Source organism: Xiphophorus couchianus, chromosome 24 (assembly GCF_001444195.1).
Source record: "Xiphophorus couchianus chromosome 24, X_couchianus-1.0, whole genome shotgun sequence".
NCBI classification, from domain to species: Eukaryota; Metazoa; Chordata; class Actinopteri; order Cyprinodontiformes; family Poeciliidae; genus Xiphophorus; species Xiphophorus couchianus.
Window position 1 is genome coordinate 9,970,386 of NC_040251.1, and position 20,776 is coordinate 9,991,161.

The window sequence follows — 20,776 nt, forward strand, 5'->3', positions numbered from 1 at the left end:
ATGACATGTTCAGGCTTGTCCGAGGACCATTAATGCTAGAAGATAGTGAGAGAGAGCAAGACATGCAGCAGATAACAGGAAGCCTAATCATAGTATGAGAAAAGGGCTTTGTTTAATACGTCTGAACTATTGGCCTCTGTGTGTCCTGGATAATGCTGGAGTTGGAAATGTTAGGAGTCTTTTGAAAATCCAGCATTTATGTAAAGGTCAACATTCTTCTGGAAATACAAAATTATGGTAGTGATAGCTGCTCTAATCGCTACAATATGATGGGAAAACCAGTGGGTAATCCTTCTGACTTTGTTCTAAGATAAGCACTGCTCTCGGTCATACAGTGTGAAGCTCAATCTGCTCCAGATGTAAATAAACACCGCCAGTATTGGCAGGGATACTAGAGAAGGTACTTTGAATGCTGCTTTTTTCTTATATTATTCATTAAAAAAATTATAGACCATGCAAAAAGATGGCCAGCCAGAACAAAATTTACAGAAATTAGTGATCAACACAATAATCTGGATAGTGCGTCTCAAACAAACTTAAATCAATGGTACTATGAAACAATCTTATGTTTATCTATGAGAAAAATTTCTCCAAAGTAGATTAGCAATGTAACTAGAAAGATCATCTGTCTTTCAGAAAGTCGTGAAAACAGGAAAGTTTGCATCCATTTTAGTGAAAAGGAAACCAAAATTGAGCCATTTTGGGTTTCTTTTAATAAGTGTAAGAGGATGCAGGTGTTAGGAAGTCCATGTGGTGAGAAAAAAAAATCTGGACCATTTCCCAGTTAGAGCACAGCACTTAAATCCTCACTCAGTACAGAAAGTAGACATGAGAAAGTTTTGAGCTACTCTGATCCAACATCAAGATAACACATTTTCTTCCTGAACACTTTTAGCAAAACAAAATGTTTCCATTGACTAAACCAAAGTCTGGAAGTTGCAATTAAAGAGAGGATAAAAGCTATCAACAGTTTCCCACCATAATAATGGAGCTTACCATTGAAGCCAGAGGCATGTCAAAAGTAACAAAAACCATTCTAATCCTTCAGAGGAGTTCATGGACCGCAGCCCATCCTCATGCCAGCTGCTGCCCTCACTCAACTTCTCGCCTCCTCCTTTTCCACTTCCACTGGTGGAACTCTTGTATATCTACTCCTTCACCCGGACGGTTCTTATGAAGACGACAAACCACTAATGTTTCCCTAAAAGCACTTCAGAAAGGCTCCAGCTTACAAGATCCAGTGCTTCCTGGTTTAAGCTGAGTTCTGTCAAGTTATCCGACTGGTCAAATAGCGGACCTTCTTCTGACGCGTCCAGCCTGCTTACATTTCACCCGAACACTGGTCTGAAGTCATAGCAACCAGGAGGATCCTGCCTCATTGTGCTGGCTCCTGAGGAGGCTGATCTGAATATCTGGAGGTGGAGTCAGAGTGTGACAGCTTGCAAGGAGGGAGCTTCTCGGTCGAAACAGCCGTCCCGGTGCTTCTGACAATGACAAATGCTCTGTTTGGCACTTTCTTCAAGCAACCACGCCGCTCGTGTCTTGCAAAACACACCCGTTTCCATTTTTTTAAGATGAGTATTTCTTCACAAGGAGGAGGCTTACTAAAAAACCTGAGGCTTTTACAGGGGCGAGCATGTCATTTTCATGACACGTCCACCCCCGAGGCACAGTCTTTGTTCTCAGAAGCGCCTGTTTTTCTTAGAGACCTTTGAACAATGCCAGGCTAGATGGCAAAAACAAGGAAAGAAATTTCCAAAGAAATAGCCAAACAGGAAATTCCCTTTGTTTACTTGTTTCAGCACATTTAATCGACTGCTGTAGCACAATAGATAAGCACACTGAGCTCTCCGCCTTTCCATCAGCAGCAAAAAAAAGTTTGAACGGCTTCCAGAGCCGAGAAGTATACCTCAAATATAAACAGAGATATTCTGTAATTTATTGAAGATATTACTTCAGGTCAGCATGCTGCCAAGTAGCCCATGAGCCCCTCTTGAACTAACATTAAGCAGCTGTATTCATGTCTGCCTGAATAATTGTGTTTACAGGATCTTTGTTGAGTCTACTATGTAAACTTGTCCGTGTAGAGGGAAGCAAAATACTGAGGCTTTCTCCATTTAAGTCCCGTGGTTCTTAAAAGACCATAACACCAAGTTGACTGACATTTTTACATAATAGTTCAACATGACAGACTTTATTGCTATCTTATGTCATAAAAACAAATAGTGAAAAGAAAAAAATACCTTTCTATCCATGAGCATGGAAGATTACATAAAAAGTGAGATTTAATTATGCATTACATTTTTACTAACATAACAGAAATGTTCCCTGAAGTCATAATTCTGAGTGGAAATGCAGGCGGTTTCTTACCAACATTGACTTCAAAATTCAATACGGTCCCCATGCAAATAAAACTCGGTGATGACTGCATATAAATCATTTCCTTCTTTTTAAGATTTATTGTATTAGATATTTAACAGTATTATGCAATCTTCAGTGAATGTGTTGGTTGTAATGTTTGAAGGCACTACATGCGGAGATTTACATCCCATTTAGCTTTCATTGCTAATAGTAGTTAGCCCACTATACAAAATTAATTTGCATAATGGTTTTAAAATTCTCATTGTAATTAGCTCTTACTGCTAACAGTAGTTAGCATGGTCTGTCAAACTGTAGCTTAGAATTTTGACTGGCTTGGTTCTTATCCATTGGTGCTTAATCTTAATTAAATTAATTAAATCTAATGATGCTTAATTCAAAAATTTCTATTCAGCCTAAATAAAAATCTTTCACAAGCATACTGTATAAACACATTAGTCACATTCATATTGTGTTTTAATATATATAAACATAGGAAGCATGCTCTTCTTAGTTTGTTGGCATGCTTTCTTAGCTAATAGTTGTCAGCATGCTTGAGTACAACAATTTCTCATTCAGCAGATTTACAATTTGCGTCTAGAGAAATGTTTACTTTGATGTTTTTGATTAGCTTTCATTTAAAGCAGAGATAGGCGTGAACAACTACATTTTTGTATTGTGTATGCTAATTTTATTTCACAGTTGGTTAGCTTTTTGTTTACAATGTCAATTGCCGATACCAAAACATTTGAACACCTGGATACCACACGGAACCATGAAGTTAGCAAAATGCTGAGTTTAACTGGATTACTTTAAGTTTTAATTTTATATCAGTTCAAGATCCAAGTTCTAACTTCAAAGGTAAAGATCTTGCCAGATGACGAGATTCCTGGTAAACCACGTTATCTTGCAAATAATTGCATCAGGTTCTCATTTTGATACCACAAAAGAAGTCCTAGTATCACTGTAACTGTTTGGGAGCCATGGTTCTAGCCTGTTGGTTGATGATATCAAACTGAGCTTAGAGTTTTATCTTATCTGCTGCAGCTTGTGTCATTATCCTCAGCCTGGAAAAATCTTTAAAAAAAAAAACAAACTGATTGCATTAAAATAAGTGGTGAAAAGAAATTCACTTCAACCCCCACCTACAACCTCTCACTCTACTACTCTCCTGCTGTGATGCCCCCCAGCCCCAATGGTAGTCAACTGATAACAGCTGGCTTTGATCATGTGGGGGGTGATTAACAATCGGAAAACAGTGTGACACCGACTTTCCTGAGAACCCGAACCCACATTGATCCAGTCAAATATAAATAAAACACTCACATCGAGAGTAACCAGGAAACAAGAGCTATAAAATGCCTCAGTGGTCTGCATGTGCACAAAACAAGCAGAGCAGCACATTTAAACAAAGCAACCAATCAAATGTCACAAGCTCCCAGTTGCATTCAAATGAAAACAAAAAAAATACCAAGGACAGAAGCTAACCTTTTTCATATTTGTAATTTATGAGTATAGAGGTATCTACAAATTGGCTTTGGGACAATTGAACTTTACTACTTCATTTGCTCATTGAACTTAGGACCCATGTAATTAATTAAGCCAATGCTCGTCAGTTTCATTTCTTTGTAAGTACTGGGTTCCATGAATTATGATAAGTAGCTCAAAAATTGTCAAATTTTAAGTGGAAGCTAATAGTACATTTATCAAAATCTTTGTTTAAACTTTATTTTCATTGGTAGTGATTCTGATCAACAGTTGACACTCAGATCATTAGCAGTCTAATCAAAATAAAAGTCATCATTAAAGAAAAGTCATCATTAAGGAAAATTGTTTTAAGTCATCTGCAGTGAAAGTGGGTAACAATCAAAGAACACTTGGAATAAAATATCCGGTGGCAAACAGGTACTTTCCATATCAAAAGACTAAGGTATGAATTGACTGCAATGAAATGAAATTGCCAAGAGGTGAAATATCCCACATCTCTGCAAGTCTCTCACCTGAGTGTAACTTGTCGGTTGTTTTGTGTCGGGAGGAGGCGACTCGGGGATCTCTGGGTCCAGGTGCAGCAGGTCCCAGCTGTGCCAGGATGTCAGACTAAAACGAACCATTTTCCGCAGAAAATATGGGAAATCCCACCAATACAAAGGTTTTAATTTAGTACTATCTTCTGAGGGATCAGAAGTAGATCAACCTCCACAAGTCAGGACAGACCCATGTGTCCAAGTGGATAGATGGGAGAGCTCTGTGAAGCATTGCAGTTTCTTCCTTTGTGTGGCTGCTGGCCGACCGGAGCCTGCAGATAAGGTGTGCTACAGGCCAACGGTCACACAAACAACAATTATAAAGGTGTGTTTTAGCCTTGCAGTAATCTCCACCTTCAGGCATAGAGGGAAAGTCTTTATCTTCCAGGCTCTTTCTCGTCAACACACACAATATTTATCTCCACCTATACCACGTGGGGGAAATTCAGCTTTCTGCTAATCGCTAATATAATTATTAGGTGCTAGCACACTGAGGTAGTTTCATGCTTTTCTCATTATCAGTGTAATGAAAGAGCAAGTTACCAAACGTGAGTCATTAATCCATTCCCACGCAAGCAATGACCGGACAAACTGGATATTGAAAGCAGAAACAATAGCGAAGGGAATCCAATTTTAGTTGCAAACAGAGAAGATGACGATAGGTGATTCACAATGTTTTGGAATGTGAACTAATTCTAATCTATTATTCACAAGAAAGCAAAGATTACAAATGGTAATCCATGTCTAGAACTGACAAAGAACAGTCTAATTCCAAAACATTCTGGGTTTAATGCTACTTAAAAAAGGCAAAGTATGGTTTTACGCAAAGTAGAGCTGACGCCATGGTTAACAATTATACGTCTTTCACTGATGTTTACCGTGTTAAACAGTGTCTGCCCATGACAGATTTCTGCTCAGCTTCTGCTTTTTTTTGGTCACATAAATATTTGACAGATTTTCACCAGATGAAGATTGTTAAAGTTATTTCACAACTTTAACAACTGAAAATATCAGTTTTCAAATGATTAGTTTTTGAGGGGAAAAATGCTTTCCAAGCCAACCTGGCCTTGTATGAAAAAGTAGTTATTCCCTAATAACTGGTTATGCCATTCTTGAGAGGAAGAACTGCCATCAAGCATTTTGGATAACTCTCATTCAGTTTTTTACATCATTGTGGGGGAATTTTTACCCACTTTTCTTGGCAAAATTATTTCAATTCAGCCACATCGGATAGTGTCTGATCATAAAAACCCTATTTATGCATATTGACTGGATTTTTGTCCAGACCAAACTTATTATTTTAGCCATTTAAGAGAAGACTTGCTGGTGTACTTTGGATCATGCTGCTGCTGCTGCTAAGACACAGTCTGATAACAGTTTTTCCTTTTTCAGGACTTTCTGATAGAGAGCAGCATGGCTATATCAATTTAGTCTTGCGGAGCCAAAGAACTCAAGACCATCACCTTATTAACACCAAGTTTAGTTTGGAAAGTATTTTTTGCACTAACTTCACTGCTTTTGTATTTACCCTGATCATATTTGTCCGATACTGAATGAGTTTTATTATCTAAAACATTTCAGTGTGACAAAAAAAATAAATGAAATATGCAAAAGGGTACATACTTCAGTTTCACACTACATCTTTGTTAAATTGTAGATGCAGCTCAAAAAAAATAAAATCAAAAAGTGGATGTATCTCAGATCTCCAAGTGAAGCTACAATATTTATTCATAAAAAAATTAGGAATTTAGGTGCTTAATGATTAGCTGCAAACCATAATCATTACAATTAGCCTACGGATTATGGTATTCAAGCATATTAATAGAAAATTTGATGGAAGAAAAAAGTGTGGTAGAAAAAGGCGCAAAAGCAGACAGAATAACATCTCACTTTTCAATTATATTCTAAATATATTGTGATGAAACTGCATGTTATATTTTCACTCCATAGAGTGTTTATGCAGTTGTGTCTTAGTGTAAATCATAACTGCAACTTTGCCAATCTGACTGATGCTGATTATGCGAATGTCATTTGAATCAATAATAATGTCAATAAGACATCCCTCCCTATGTTTTTAGGTCACAGAGAGAGTCACATTGCTGACCCATATGGTGTAATGTATAGGGTGAATTATGCATTATCAAGTAACAGCAAGCAATTAAATCATGTGAAGTCATCCACTGTTTACTCAAAATGACTACACTAAGGGTCAGACGCTTTCTTTCTTCAATGACTAACTTTTCAAAATAAACAATGTTTATACTAAGTTAGACAGTGAAACATCTGAGAAAGTGAGAAAGGTACTAAAATGCCTGTTGTTCCTATAAAGCTGTTTTTATTGATCTCATTTTTAAAAAGTTTTTAGACATAATATCAAAAGTCAACAGTAGATGGTGATTAGTAATGTTAAGAAAGAGTTACCTCCTCATACTAAAAGACACTGATACTCCTGGATCTGCCTCAGAGCTGAGTGAGTTTGCCGTGTGACAGATAGATACTGTTTCTTTAAATGACTCAGTTCTGGGGAAATCTGTCAGTTGTCACAGAAACACCTAAAAGCCTTCAGGGATGTAAATCTACAATGAGCCAAAAAGCCCAAAAGCCTTCAGTAGATTTCAAACTGTGGTTGTGTTGTTTTAATGACTTGCTGTTTTCAGCTTTTGACAGCAGCCTCAATTTTCGTCACGTTTTGTCTTCTGCCTGGCAGAAGATGCTTGTCATGGCTTTTGTCATTTACTAAGACACAAAACAGAAACTTGGATCTGATTGTTTGCTATTTTGGACCCTACAAGTGATTTAGCATAAAGTGGAAAAAAATATACATCAGAAATGGCCTTAGAGAAGCAACTGCTGTTGATCATTTCCAAATAATTTAGTTTAGTAAAAATACGAACATTTAAAACACTCCACAGGAATGGATCTCCCAGGAGTTGACAGACAATGCAAAGCTCGGGGAACAAGAAAAAACAAATCAAAACCAAAAGGTCTTTCTTACAGTCAAGCATTACGGTTCATTACAGTTCAATCAGAGGAAAACTGAACAAGTTTGGCTTGTTTAAAAAGGCTGCCTAGAGAAAACAATGTTCTCCAACAAGAATATGATCCACTTACTGTAAGTCTGTTTCTCAATTAATCACAAGACAAGTAGAACATACTGCTGGGGAAAAAGGAGGTCACACTATAATGAGTACCATTTTGGACATAAAGCATGGTGGTGGAGAGTTGATGATTTGGCCTGGTTTCGCACCTTGTAGCCATTGAGCTGTCCATTAACATTTCTGTACGTCAAAGTATTCTAGAAAAAATTAGGTCAAAGTTAATCAAGAACTGGGTAATTAACATCTGAACCAAAGCATTGAATCACCAATATTAGCTAATAAAAAAGCAAAGAATCAAGCTATTGCAATGGCCCAGTCAAAGTCCAAATCTCCACTTTCCTGAAATGATGTACCAGGACTTCAATACAGCTGGGCATAAACAAAAGCCTATTTTCCTCAATGATCTGAGGAATGTGGGAAAAAATTCCTTCACTGGAAGTAAAACTGATGGAGACATGCAGGAAAAGAGCTACTGCTCATAATGAATCATGAGGTTTCCGTTTTTCCCCAAAGACTCCATTAACTGTCTGGACAGGAGTTTAGATGTTACTGAACAAAACTACAAAGATTCAACTGGTACCAAAATGCATTAAAGTGTAAAGAGCCTGCAATACATTTTGCGGTGTGTGTGTGTGTTTGGGAGACTGGTGATTTATTGTGGGTCTTGACACACACATGGAGGATCCATTAAATGACAGATCCACTCCTGGGAAAGCCAACAGCCTCCAACTGAACCCGTAATGCGAGCCTAATCACAGTGATTTGTATCTCTGGATCAAATAATGTTGCTGTGGGTTTACAGACACCACCCTGCAAGATGCCTGATTCGCATAAGCCAATCATGTTTTTGCTAACTGCTCCATGGCAACAGAAAGATGGGAGGTTTTATGACCCAGCCAACTGACAGCAAGCAAGGACCAATGTACTGCACACACTTATACACCATCCCTGGGCTCCAGACGACAGGGCTATCTTTATGATGACTATAAACCGATCTCAGTTTCAGTTTGTTGAAACAAGGACAATAAAGCAACAGCACCCTCCACCATTACTGGTATAAGTAATACAAGTAAAAATGTTGTAAATTTAATCTGACATAGAGCAATGAGAAATAATTAGTGGCACTCTTCTTGGCTCTCCCAACAATTCCTATAAAATTTATAAATGTGGGCTGCGGTTATCTCTGCCTGCTTTGTACCTTTTTTTATGACACTTTTTCCATCCACTTGATTTTCTATTAATATGCTTGAATACCACAATCTGAAGGCTTATCTTGATTATGGCATACAGAAAAGGAAATTTTGACTAATACCTAAATTTATCAGTTTTTGTGTTATGCGTCAATATCAAACTTTAGCTTAAGGACTTGACCTGAGATATCCATTTTTTGATTGACATCTTGATTTGAGATGTCATTTAGTCCTTAAGTTGTTCATAGTGTCAAACTTGCATTTATCTTATTCTTCTTTAACTTGATTCTTATCACAAAATTGATCACATGAGATGAAGGTTAGGCTTTTCACCAACAAACCATTCATAAATTTAGCTTAAAATGGCTGAATTTGAGTGAAAACGTCTGTTCGCAAATGTTAAGTATGGTGGATGGTATGTGATGCTGTGGGCCAGCTTTCCTTTCAAATGCCTGCAAAGTCTCAAATCATAGCTTTCTTTCTGCATGATAATGTTCGAACATTATTAAAACACAAAGAAATCCTATCTCTCCTACATAGATCGGTAGCGATTGTGCAAAGTAGAATGATCCTTCCTCAGTGTAGTGCAAACTTGTGAAAAATATAATTTTATAATATTAACAGCATGAGTGCCAATTGTGACTTTGCAAACAGCTATTTGCAAAGTTGAATAAATATACTCATATTAAACATTGGGGTTTTCAAAATATGTCAGCGTGAGATTATCTGCAATTCAGAATGTAGATCCACAAATTATAGATTCACAATACCTTCCAGATATGTGTATAAACAGTTTCTTTTGATCAAACAGTGTAAAGTGTTTTAAGGGCTTAAGACTTCACTTTAGCAGATGTGTTGCATCTCCTGCTCTGTGTCTGGAGAGCTGGGTCTCTACTTCTCCGTTTGGCAAAACTATGCAACCATAGCCAGTCGCATTAACCCCTTTGCCTAATGAATGCGACGGACATTAGTAGAAATTCCTGTTCTTCACTTTGACCTCAGATTCCACGAAGTGAAGCTGTAAAAGTTCAGATCTGGATTTATTTTATGTATGGACTAAAAGTGATCTGCTAAAGTACAAACACTGTAGAAGGATGGAATATTTAACAATAGAGGGACAAAGGGTCAGCAGCACTTGATGAGGTCAATCAGCAGGAGAGGAATGCATCTATGACTAATCAGAGGACTTGGCTCGGTGTCTGTTATAAAATAATCTGAATCAACAAAGCTCTCAGCAGCCAATCACAACACTGCCAGAGACTGTAAACTAATATTAATGCAATAAAAAAAAACCTTGAAATTCCACTTTCAAACAAAAGAATACCTCATAAAGTACCTCATGGTGATTTCCTGCTGAAGAAAATTCTTTAAGGATGCTGAGGGAGTGCTGAGGAAAATCTGCACAAAAATACAAACTCAGAACTAGATTTTATCTGTTTTGGTTTTTTGAACTAATCAAAAATAACCAGGGAATTTGAACAAACAGTGACCCCTGCTGGCCAAAAAAGTAAAAGCATCTTAGAGGTTGTTGAGCTTTTCCTGCTCCATTGATTCCCAGTGGAGCCATTTGTTTACCTTCATGTCTGGCTGAGATTTTAAAGCACTTTTCTAACAAGATTATTTAATTTTATTTGATTAAATCCTGACAGCAAATTATGTAAAGTGCTGGTAAATGTTAGGAATGTGTAAATTAAAAAAATACACCTAATGTCCCACTAATATTTTTGAAGAAAAAATATTAGTTTAATCATGATTAAAAGTCAAGATGAAAGATCCAACAACACATGGATGGCCCATAGTAAAGTTTTTACATATGCAAATAAATTCACACACTCACCTGCCACTTTATTAGGTATAACTGTTCACCTGATAGAAACAATTCGGTTAAGTTTAAAGCATCAGGATGGAGAAAGGACAAATGTAACTGATTTTAAACATGAAATAGTGCCAGACCAGCTGGTCTGAGTATTTCAGACAGCCCTACACTGGCAGATTTTTACACTTTGAACAAGACATTTTTCCTGTAAGTGAAAAAACCTGCCAGTGGAACTAGTACTTTTTGTGATTACTGACTTAAAAGTTTATCTTGCTGAAATGTTACCATCTAGGTAGCTGTGTATTAGTTCAAGTGTTCCAAAATATTTGCACTAGAAGCTAGATGAAAATTCTTAAGGTTTTGTGCTTTTGCAGAGTTGAACAATGAAAATTTGTTTGCTGTACTCCAATAATCACCACAGTGACCAGATCTCAATCCAACAGAGCACTTTAAGGAGATTTCCATCATGGATCTCCATCCAAAAAATGCAGCAACTTTGTGATGTTGTGTTACTAATATGGACCAAAGTCTGAGGAATGTTTCAGACAAAATGCTGAATCTATGCCAAAAAGAACAGAATGGAAGAAAAAAAATCCATTAATGTGTGTTTTTGTAATATTATGCACCACAAAACAGAACTAGACATTTTTGGTCTTGATCGCTTTTAAATTACAGCCTCGCACAATATTTTAGTAGTTCAAGTTATGTCAGATTTTTATTGTGAAAAAAAAATACATAAGATCTACATTCTTGAAATCAATTTTCTATTTTTGAGTTGTACTTATTTGAAATTAAAGGGCAGAAGTCTTTGCCATGGTCTTATTTTTGTTGTTTTAGTTGCAAAATAGCACATTTACACACCTTTAATAGAAATGGATTCATATCCAGTAGATTCTTGCTATCACCACTTGACTTGTCTGTTCATATCTTTTAGCAATGTATTTTAATGCCACCAACAATTCAACACAGGTAACAGTTTTCTGTTAAATCAGAGCCAACCTACCGTAAGAACAGCGCTACTGCCACCCCGAGGAATAAACTGGGATAATCTCCGATTTAAACTCCATATTCATCGTCAGTAAAGCTGACGAGTCCTTACACGAACATCAGGTACGTACATTGACATTCTTTGTCTCATCAAGGAACATGTAGTGATTTTGGCCAAATTAACAAATGAGACACATGATGACTAAAACTAAACTTTCCTTGACAACCTCCAGTGTTTATGTCTCAGCCTTTATGACTAACCTTGACCATTTAGCTCCACAGATGGCAGGGAAGTGCTTTTACCAAGCCCCCACCTGTTCACCCAGAGCAACAGACATCTGGTTTACAGCTTGCACACGTGAATGCAAAATCCAGCTCACCTGTGGATAGGTGGCTCTTGACTTTTGAGAAAGGTGATTAACAACTTTGTTTTAAGCACTTAAAAGGTCAGACGACAGGTCTGATTAGCCTGAACCTGAGCCAAACATGAGAGAAGTGAGAAGTTTGCCGCAGTAATGGATCACATAGGAAGAAACTGAGAGGGTTTGGGTTGAGATTTCTGCAACAGGTGGAAAAAAAATTATGTGATTGATGTAAAGTGCAATTTTTCCCTCGACAGGGTCAATTTTAACAAACCTCTTTGAAACGGAAGTTTCTTTTTGTGACTTTGACACTAATGCCTGGTGTTACTTCTAAAAGGCTTAAAACGGATCAGCGATTTAGGAATCACAACTCAGGTCCTGGTGTCCCTACTTGCCACAGCCTGAACCTGCTGGCAACCGGCCTCATTTCCAACCTTTATGTTCTGCAGCCAAGTGGATCAAGAGGCCTCAGTTAGCCTCTTAGAATCTCTCAACAGTTACAAAACAGCCGCTTCCTGTGGCTGCAGGAAGCGTAGAAGTACCAGTGAGTGTTTCAGGGTACACTAATCACAACAGCAGGCGATCATGAAAAAAAAAAACATCCAGCATGCTCATCCATGAAAGTGAGGAGGGAAGAGGTTTTATGGGATGGAAGAAACAAAGGGGAAGCTGTGGAAAGTCGGAAAAAGGTGTGGTAGAACCAAACAGTCTGTGGGAGTGTCTGCGTTTGTGTTCAAAGTGTGTTTTTGAGAGCTGGGAAAGTTAAAAATAAGGAGCCGGAGGAGGTGTGACGAGCTGCAGCATGGCAGGAAATAAAACATGAACTGACTAGCAGATCGATGCTTTCACGGCGTCCCAGAGACTCGTGTGCCACCTTCTCTCTCGGGGTGAGGATGTAGGGGCTCTGGCCATCAGGGGGCTTCATGATGGGCAGGCTGTGTGATCGAAAGTCCTTCACACTCTGCGCCACCTTCACCTCGTCACCGGGACGTGCTACACAGATGAAAATGAGAAAAATCGGTCTCAATTTGTGCAAATTAAAAATATATTCTTCATTTTCAAAAGAAGCTCTATCTTCCATAGTTTTCTGTAACAGAAAATCCTACATTGCATAATAGCAACATTTCCCACTCTGACTATGAGCTGGAACTAAGACCAAGTTTCAAACATAGATGAATGTTTATCAATGTAAAAAGACCGTTAGAGATTTTTTTTCTTAGAAATGGCAATTATATGTTGAACTGTCTTCTTTCCTTGCTTAGCCAGTTATTTGTTATGACCTGTGACTGGACAGAAGTTCAGTGAGTTGGGCAGACGTTCGGTTGTTAATGAAAGGTATGGTTGACAGTTTGTACCTTTAACTTTGAGGTAGTGTCCTCCTAAGCGATAGGCCTCGAAGTGCAGGGACAGCGGCGTATTGGACTGATCAAGGAACAGGTCGACCCGCGACAGCTCGATGCCATTCCTCTCAAACACTGGACCTAAAACCTCTCTGACAACACAAGACACAAAGACGTTTTGAAACAACACTTTTACTACAATTCATTTTGCTCCTACCATCATCTGACTTGTCTAACCTCAGTGTTTTCTTTTTCATAGCCGGTACAATCTCTGTGTTGATGTCTACGTTGAGGTCAAACTTGAGGCTGAAACACTCTTTGCTGGGGTCCTGCAGAGAGCAGATGGACTATTAGGCCACAGCGGTGTTTGTTCCCGGCTCATCCACAGGGGGGCTCCTTCTTTTTGAGCGGTCTGACTCGCTCAGGTGAAGGACAGTCGTGTGGAACCACAATGAATATTTCATAAACTCCCGTGAAAAGAAAACTGCTGTCCCGTTAACAAAACAAACAGGAGAGTTACTTACATCAGTGTGTCGTCTCCTTGGCTTCTTCTTTCCCAACTTCATCCCCACCGTTTTACGCTCACTGCAAAGCAGTTGCAAAGATGAATCATTCTAAAAATCAAGCGCCAGCTCTTCAAAACAAAAGAAACTGCCCACTTAAAGTCAGCACGACAGTTAAAAACACAAGACACACTTCTCATGGCTTTAAATGATCCTCCAGTAAGAGCCTGAGAGGCAGGAGGAGTGAACAAACACTAGCAGGACACGAGAGGAAGGTTACCGACCCGCGGTCATTGCTCCCTTCATCCTCTTCCTCCAGATCGGAGGGGGGGCTGGTGCGTGGGGGGCAGGAGCGCGTGGACACGTTCCGAGCCAGGATGGAAGCTGGAGGTTAAGAAAACACAGAAGTCACTCCCTCTGTTGGATCACAACTCATTTTACCTCAAACGTTGCACTCCACAGAGCTGACACAAATGACTAAAACACACACAAAAACAAACCACGTTAACCCTTGAGATTAGCACTCTGTGGTTCTAAAGACAACCTGCTGTGACTTAAAATATGAGTGTGGATCCTAATACATACAATACAGCCTCATATTAATGATATATTTTATGTGGAGGCTGGAGCTGACACCAACAATTATTTTTGTAATCAATTATGACAAATGAAAGAAATTGGCACATTCTGTACTACCTCACTTAAAGAGTGATTACCGCTGAGTGTGTTCTTTGAGAAAATATCCAGAGTTGATGATAATATCAATCGATTAATCCCGATTAATCCATTATGCTGTTTCAGCCCTAATTTTGTGTATTAGTTAAACATACTAAATTTAACCTCATGAGTTCAAAACAGTCAACATTTTGTAACATCATTTATTCAACAAATATGAACTTATAGGAAAATAATCATAGTGGTAACCTAATCAGATAGCACAGGAAAGTTGCAACAACGTGTGGCTCATGGTAAGCATTTTTATTAACTCATCAGGAAATGTAATCATCTCTATAAAAGGAGGAGTTCTGTCTGTTTGATGCTCCAGGGCACACAGGTGTGTGTTAATACAATGCCACAAAGGAAAGACAACAGCAATGTTCTTAGAGAAACAATAGTTGCTGCTAATCTATCTGAGACAGGTTAAAGGGTCATTTTCAAACATGTAGAGAAAAGAAAACATTGTTCACAAGAAAGAATATATTATTGCTTATAATCTTAGGCTTAATCCTGCTTGAGAACTGCAGGATTAGACATCTCAGCTAATTGACTGCTTACATCCTGGACTCAGTCTTAAAGATAGAGTAAGGATTATTATGACAATTATTTGGGGAGAGTTCAAAGTAAAGCCACTGCTTCTCCGCAATGAAAGGAGTAAGTTGAGGTGGTTTGAACGTCTTATCGAGATGATCCCTGGGCGGGACATTTTGGGGAAATATTTTGGGAATAATGGCAGATTTTAAAAATGGGAAAGAAATATGTTTTTATCTGGAGGAAAAGCTGCACATCAAATTTAAATTCCCAGAACCAGAAGTAGTTTTGTCCAAACAGCAATAAGATGAAAGCAGAAATGTCCTAAATATGTCAACACTTGGAGATGGAAAAAAATGAAACACCCTCCGTGGCTAGTTTGCACAAGCCCCGGATCCTCAGATTACAGCCCACTCCCCGCTGCTCAGAGGTTTAGATGGGAAACTGGGGTTGTCTTTGTTGAAGATTTAGTCAGGGTTTGAAAGTCACCAACCAGTCAGAGCTTTGTGTGAGTGAGCTAACAGCGTCATGCGTCAGGTTTCAAGTCAGGTTTCTATGGTTTCACCTGAAGGTTTACTGCATTTGCTGCTTCTTGTCGATCAGAATGTCTTTAAAGTGAGTGATCAGAGTGCTTAGGCACAAAAAGGGAAAATGATTGACATCACCTGCCTTATATAGACAACAATAAAGACCTGGCATGCATGATATTTACACAGTGAAGGTCCTGTCATGAGGTAATGGGGGATGACTTCATCCCCCTACCAGGCAGAGGGGGAGGGGAATTGAGTACCAAATAAAGAAATCATCTACCTTGAGGTTGCAGGTCAAATCGGGGGTGTCGGTCAAAGTGCATGTTGTCGGCGCTCTCTGGATGGCATCGCGAGTCACATGAATCACACAGATGAAGGGGGCTTTTGCTGTTCAGGTCCTGGCAGTCTGGGTGGTGGCAAACCTGCACACAGAGCAATGCACAAAGTCTTTACATCGAAGCAGAGACACGTTCAAAATAAAATAATAAAAAAGAAGGGCTGGGCTGGAGTGAAAATGCCATCATGGTCACACACTTTTAGAATAAACAGCTCCCTGCTCCACTATTGTTTCTGCTACAATTAAATGACCGCAGAGGCCGCCACAGGCAGCTCTGAGGTTTGGCGACTCCCACCATCTATGCCCCTCTAAAGTCACCTCATGTGCTGGTCTGAGATCTGCTTACCCTGACATAATCCAAAACTGTACCCCCTACACTCAATCCACAAATCTGAGTATGGGTCAGCAACTGGGAGATGCCGTGGTTTCAAATTAGGAAGCTTGAGAGCTGCAGGATTAAGGATCTGTTTGTCTCTGTTCCAGACATATCAAACCACACCCCCCAGCTTTTCCACCACCTTCAGGACCAGTAGACTCTTCAGTGTGTCGCAGCAAGGCAGCACCCACAGCCGGCTCAGGAAGCAAGGGATGTATGGTGAGATACAATGGAGGTCCTGCTAATGTACTTCCCGACATTGTTTCCTTGTGCTCGGGAGGAGTAGTGTGTGTCTGTGCAAACTGCAAGTGTGTGTGGGAGGGGGTGTGCGTGCGTGCGAACAGCAAAGATTGGAGCATTACACAGGGAGTGTAGCCCTCATGAATGCAAAAAGAGGTAGATGTTAATCATACAATCATTACTCACTTGTTTCAAGAGAAATATGCTATCAATGAAAGACTGTGTGCATCACATCAGGTTATTGGTTGCTTTTAATGCATCACCAGGTGAATTGGGGAGGAAAAATGGCCAAGTAATGAAGGAAATGGAAGATGAGGTTAAGTTTGGGTGAGTCCAAGTTGAAGACAGCCTAAGGGTGTTTTCACACCTGATAGTCCAGTAGACTGATTGGGAACCAAAATTGCAACATTTGTGATATTTCCAGCTGGTGCGGTTCGCTTTCACAGCACTGTGTCAAATGACATAACCCTTAAAAATACATGTCTCCCTGCTCCCCCATTGTCTGTGGTGGCACTGCACAAGAACCACCGAAGCCATGAGAGCAACTTCCTTTTTCCACACAATTTTATCAAAAATGAAGTGGCAGGTTTTATTGGTTACAGGATTTCTCTTTTTTCATTGGTAAAAGACTTACTTCTTCCACAAACTAGCAGGTTTGTTCTAGTTATGTTTACCCAAAATTCCCTGCTCTACAGTCTACTTCCTGCTTTGGAGCAGTCTCGGGTCCATTTGCATCCACATTTGAACCTCACCAGAGTTTACTTCAACTGGACAGAGACCTGGGTTTTTAGATGGACCAGAGTTCATTTTGTTTTGGTCCACATCAATGTTTGATTAAACATTCACACTTCCCACACAAACTGGACTTTCTAGTCAAACGAGCTGATGTTATAAACAACACTAAATGGGGTTAGTGTGAATCCACCCTCCAAAAAAGACCAGAGGAAGTACAAATCCCCTAGCTCAATCGTGCAACCTAATTGGGTCCTGTACACTGTCAAAGCCTTCTGACGGTCCAGCAGAGATTAAAGCCCTGCTCTGAGTTGCACGAGCCAGAGTCTTTTCCTGCATCACAGACTCCTCACTTCCTTCCCTACACCCAAGGTCGCTGCACCCAGGTCGAGCCACTGTCAAGCTTTAAAGCAAGAATAGATCACACTCTGAGAAAAAGTCCTGACTCAGACTAAAACTAAGGAAGGGTCAACATGAAACCATGCAGGATTCCTGTTTGTACTCACTCACTCATTCATTCCCAGATTTGTGTCCATCATCTCCATCAGTTCTGAAAATGCTACATATTAAGTACTAATTATGTCCGGGTCATTACTTTTTTTACTAAACTAGTGCAGCAAATTGCAGGTAAAAATGATTTTTGCATCTCTCCTTCCATTGACTCACTGATGTCAGACCATCGCCCAAGGATCAAAAAGTAGACGTCTGTTACAACATCTCCTGATGTGTCATCAAAACCACGATTCTTTTAGTGAATTTCCCATCTGACAGAGGTAGAAGGGCAGAGAAAAGTGAGCGAATCAAACAGCAATCTAAAAAAGTGTACACAAATAGGTGAGCTCTCCATAGCACTGCAATGAGGGGTTCACATTCCTGCCATGACTCAAGCAGCTGAGGAAAAAGAAGATTTTAGCCAAATTCAAGAGTTCAAAGTAGGAAAAAGACTTACTAAAAACTCTGAAAGATTCCGCTGTCAGTGCTGGGTTTTAGTGTTTCAAATACTGAACATTCCTGTCCTTTTAAAACTGTGCATATGCAGATCCGTGGTTTAAATCCCTGGAAAGGGTTATGTTATTTTGGGAATTCTAATAAAAGGAGGGAATCAAGAGTTCCCAAGAATTAAACCACTGGTAAGGTCCATTAAGCCAAGATTGTTATAGAGATCAGACACAGTTGAGCTTGATGATTGGATGCAGGTCATGTATAAAAACCTTTTATGCAACCAGGGTTAGAAAAATTGTATATTGGGGGAAAAAAAGTCAAGAGCAGAGTGACCTTTGTCCTAATAGTGAGTCTGGCCTACTGATGGGGGTTTATGAGAACTTTGTTTTGTGGTCTACATGTGTTTTCTAGATCAGGAAGAGTCTTATGTCCACATCTCTAGAGGTATTTTGTGGGTGGGGTGTTGTAGGAATATGGGGCAGCTGGCTTATTCTTAAGAGTGGTCTGGTTCTGGGTATTACCAAAGCAAGTTGTGCTTGTTGCCAGTGTAGTTTTTCTCCACTAAACCTTCTCCTCACTGCAATCACTACAAAGGTGTTCATGGACATCATCTCATCTCTGGGTTATTGAACCTCAAGATCTACATGTTTGTATTTGACAGATTATGTGTCCTGCTGACCAAGTCTTGACCTTCATCTAGATTGGTACACAGTCTTGTATTAACATGGAACGGGTGACAGTCAACTCCTTCAAGTCTGAGGTCATGATTTTCTGCCAGAAAAAACAAAAATACTTTGTAAGATGTTGAGGTTTTACAGAGTTACGGTGAGAGACGTGGAGGACAGCTGGCACTGTGAAGGGCTGAATGTGCATGAAACAAATACACGTCATGTGATTGTGTAGTCTGTGTATCCCTTTGCGTGCCAGCTCTTGGATCTCCCTGGATTAGTGGACACACACACACATCCTCTCTCAAAACAGCTGAGAACACCCCCCCCACACACACAAGTGGTGCCACCATAGCTCTCATCTTGGCTTAGCACGTCCAACGCCACGTGGCACCTGACTTATGAACCCCTGTTTCAACACATCCTACAGGCATGCCCATTTAACACACAGACACGCACACACAAAGGAGAACAGACAGAATGGCTGCAACATCCTGAAGAAGTGGATGTAATAAAGCTTGACCTGTTTGAAAGGAAATGAGTCTATTGTGGTGAATCAAAATTATTATTCAAACAAAACTAATCTTTCCATAAGCACACCAAGGAGAGAGACTATTCAGTCATCCTGCACAGAGTTTGGTCTCTTTATGGTGCAAACTAATGGATGCTTACACCAGCAGTTACATCAAGTTGAGATTCAAAGAATCACTTAGATTCATGACCATTGATGGTTTAAAAATCAGCCAAGCGGTGGAATTTGGGAACAGTTTCCTCACAGCCATCAAATCTTTGGCTAAAGAAGACAATTCAAGGTGAGTTTGTGCAGGTTGTCACATCCTCACAAGCTTTTAAGTCTGTTGCCAGGAAGTCTTCAGATCTACAAAAGGGCTACTTATAAATTTAAACTTTCACCGATATAATGTCAGAGATGATGAGATTTGAAGAGAATGTGCTCAGTAATGCTCTTACCGACCTTTTTCTTCCAGAAAAAGCACTCCAGCTTTCTGTTTGTGGTTTGACTGAACTTCCTCTGAGCTCACTCGGGCTTCTCTGAAACAGCACGTCCCGCCAGAGTTTGCCTATCACTTATGTAATAGCACACACAACAGAATGAGTGTGCATCATGACAGAAGTAGGTATGAGACCCGCTGGGGTTGATTTCTTAAGGAATGCATCTTCTCGGAGATAAGAAAAAATAACTGACTCCTTTCTTCCGATTTCTTTCCCTGCAAAAAGTCCATGAATCTGAGGTGCACCAACATCTTTTATGGCTGATTTAAAAGACTCACTTACCCCAAAGCTGGAGAGTTCGCCGATATAAAACAAAATCCTCAATTCGTCATCAGAGAGAATGTCTAATGAACACTTTAGAAAACATTACAGACTTTTGATAGAGTTATAAAGGGGGGTCGCACTGTGGTTAACATGAAGTTGGGTAGTTTTTATGCTTTCACATGTACATGTTGTGAGGGATCAAGTCAGTCAAGACAGGCCACACCAACAATGAAGTCAGAAAATCTGCCTACTCAGATGTTTTCATAGTGCAGATTTAAAATATTTGAAAGAAAATGCATTAAGGTGTATTTGTTGTTTCAACGATTAAAATAGGTAGTTATGGGGATTTTTAGAGTTGGTCTCAAGTATTTGCAGATTTTACATATTCACGGCCGTCCCTAGACCCAGTAGGTTCACTGCATAAATACATATTTGCACAATAGAGAATTAAATTCAAGATGAACCGATGTGAAAATTTGAGTTTATAACAACATTCTGTTATTGACAATAATCAATATTGACCAATACTATATAGATATATAAATTTTCCTATCTTGTAGACATATAAACATGCAAATAAGCATTAGAAAATGTGTTTGGGATACAAATCACATACATATATTTCTGAGTGGGTTTATTGCCACCGCTTGTGAGATGAGTGAACAGTCGCATCACTCGTATCACACCTGCTACCAGACACCTGTACTAGTTATCCCTTACAGCACTGTAAGGGATAACACTACAACAACA

The 20,776-nt window shown here is 39.4% G+C and overlaps 1 protein-coding gene across 5 annotated transcripts in view; it reads right to left on the bottom strand.

The window, feature by feature from the left end:
• plekhg5b (pleckstrin homology domain containing, family G (with RhoGef domain) member 5b) overlaps positions 1-20,776 on the bottom strand; it is an 80,964-nt gene that overhangs the window by 13,218 nt on the left and 46,970 nt on the right. For all 5 annotated transcript variants that reach the window (XM_028011078.1, XM_028011076.1, XM_028011081.1 and 2 more), the window contains 6 exons: positions 15,737-15,878; positions 13,963-14,062; positions 13,700-13,760; positions 13,413-13,504; positions 13,191-13,327; positions 12,665-12,828 (listed from right to left, as the gene is read on the bottom strand). In XM_028011078.1, the coding sequence (XP_027866879.1) occupies positions 12,665-12,828; positions 13,191-13,327; positions 13,413-13,504; positions 13,700-13,760; positions 13,963-14,062; positions 15,737-15,878 (696 nt within the window). The remainder of the gene's footprint in view (positions 1-12,664; positions 12,829-13,190; positions 13,328-13,412; positions 13,505-13,699; positions 13,761-13,962; positions 14,063-15,736; positions 15,879-20,776) is intronic.